This window comes from Poecilia reticulata, linkage group LG15 (genome assembly GCF_000633615.1).
Source record: "Poecilia reticulata strain Guanapo linkage group LG15, Guppy_female_1.0+MT, whole genome shotgun sequence".
Classification (NCBI taxonomy): Eukaryota; Metazoa; Chordata; class Actinopteri; order Cyprinodontiformes; family Poeciliidae; genus Poecilia; species Poecilia reticulata.
In genome coordinates, this window is record NC_024345.1 from 12,482,420 (window position 1) to 12,483,936 (window position 1,517).

General features: G+C 42.4%; 1 protein-coding gene across 1 annotated transcript in view; it reads right to left on the minus strand.

Moving 5' to 3' along the window:
* nkx1.2la (NK1 transcription factor related 2-like,a) overlaps window positions 1-1,111 on the minus strand; it is a 5,261-nt gene extending 4,150 nt beyond the window's left edge. The window contains exon 1 of the mRNA XM_008429966.2: window positions 833-1,111. Coding sequence (XP_008428188.1) covers window positions 833-1,019 — 187 coding nt within the window. The 5' untranslated portion in view covers window positions 1,020-1,111. The remainder of the gene's footprint in view (window positions 1-832) is intronic.
* Window positions 1,112-1,517: the final 406 nt, after the last annotated feature.

The window sequence follows — 1,517 nt, forward strand, 5'->3', positions numbered from 1 at the left end:
TGACAAAAATGATTGTGCCGAGAAATTTCCATAAGTATTTTTTTATGATAAATTTAACTACAAACTCAAGGATTTTATTTTATTTATTTATTTATTTATTTATTTATTTATTTATTTATTTATTTAATCTAAGAAATATTTGATTTGGGGTCAGAGGTTAGTGGAGCGTAAAGCCGCATTCAGAGGAGAAGGAAGACTTGGTCACTAATCCTTAAATAATTTATAAAGCGCCCGGCGCTTCAAATGTCATGTTGCGGAAAGAAATCCCGTCTAAATCCAGCTCCGCCACCCCAGCCGTGACGTGCTAATGGAGTTTCATATTTGCTGCGGGGATCGATAAATGTCATCTATTTAAAAGGAAGTTTTAATCGAACGATATTTAGGATCAGACATGGATGGGGTTTGAGGTTTGTACCTGCAAGGTGCTGGAGGGAGATATGCAGGAAGCAGTAATGGGATATCGATCAAAGGGCGCAGAGGCATCCTCAATGGGACGATTTAAACAATTATCTGGCCTGCCTGTCCCGGTGCCAATCACAGGCGGGGGCTCTGGGAGCAAGCCTTTGTGGCTTCCCCCAAAGGAAACGCAGCTTTGGAAATTAAGGGAAGGTCATCCAGAGACGACAGCAAATCTGATACCAAATCACTTTCCTGCGTTTTAGGTTCAATTCATTTCATTTTGAAGAACCCAAGAAAAGAAAAAAGATATATATTTTATTCATTTTAGTTTATTTTATGCGTGTATAATTTACTTTTTTTTGTGGAAACCTCTCCGTATTTTGAACTTAAAATAATATAATTGTTTAGGAAAAAAATGTGACGCTTTCTTTACCTGCATCTGTGCGCTCATCCCTGAAGGCTCTTGCCGCTGCGCTGGTCCAATCCAAACTTGTCCCCTCTGCATCCGGCTCAGTTAACTTCTCCTTAGCGATGGGAAGTTCGTTTGCTCTTTTGCTGTTGAATTTGTTGGGATCCAATATATCAGCTATAGAAAAGGAAATCTTATGGCTAGACATCATTATCGCTCCACGGGTATAATCATCCTTGGACGCTTTTTTTAAGACCTGGAATGTCCGAAGAGGCGGTTGCTGTGCGTAATTACGCGCCTGGAGATGAGCTTATCGTTTCTTTTTGCAGCGGGCTTGCAGTGCTCAAACTTCATGTGGAGCCTGGTTTTGGAGAGGTTCCTCGTCAGAATGCAGACATCACTCCCCTCTGCTGCTATCAGTCTGTCTCGCAGCGTGAATGAAATGACCAGTGCGCAGTCTTTAAAGCGTGTGAGCCCCGACGCACCCCCGACCCCCCCTGCCCCCAATTCTCTCAACCAGACACGTGACACAAACACTATTAGTGTTTCACACGACCACCTAATGGTCTCAAAGCGTCCAATGATAATCACCCATATCATTAAACCCAATAATTGACGAGCTGCATGTAAATTGGGCGCAGATGGCTCTTGATTCATTGGGAATCGTCCTGCCTTTGCACCTTTGACTCTATTGAACACGTTTTAATCG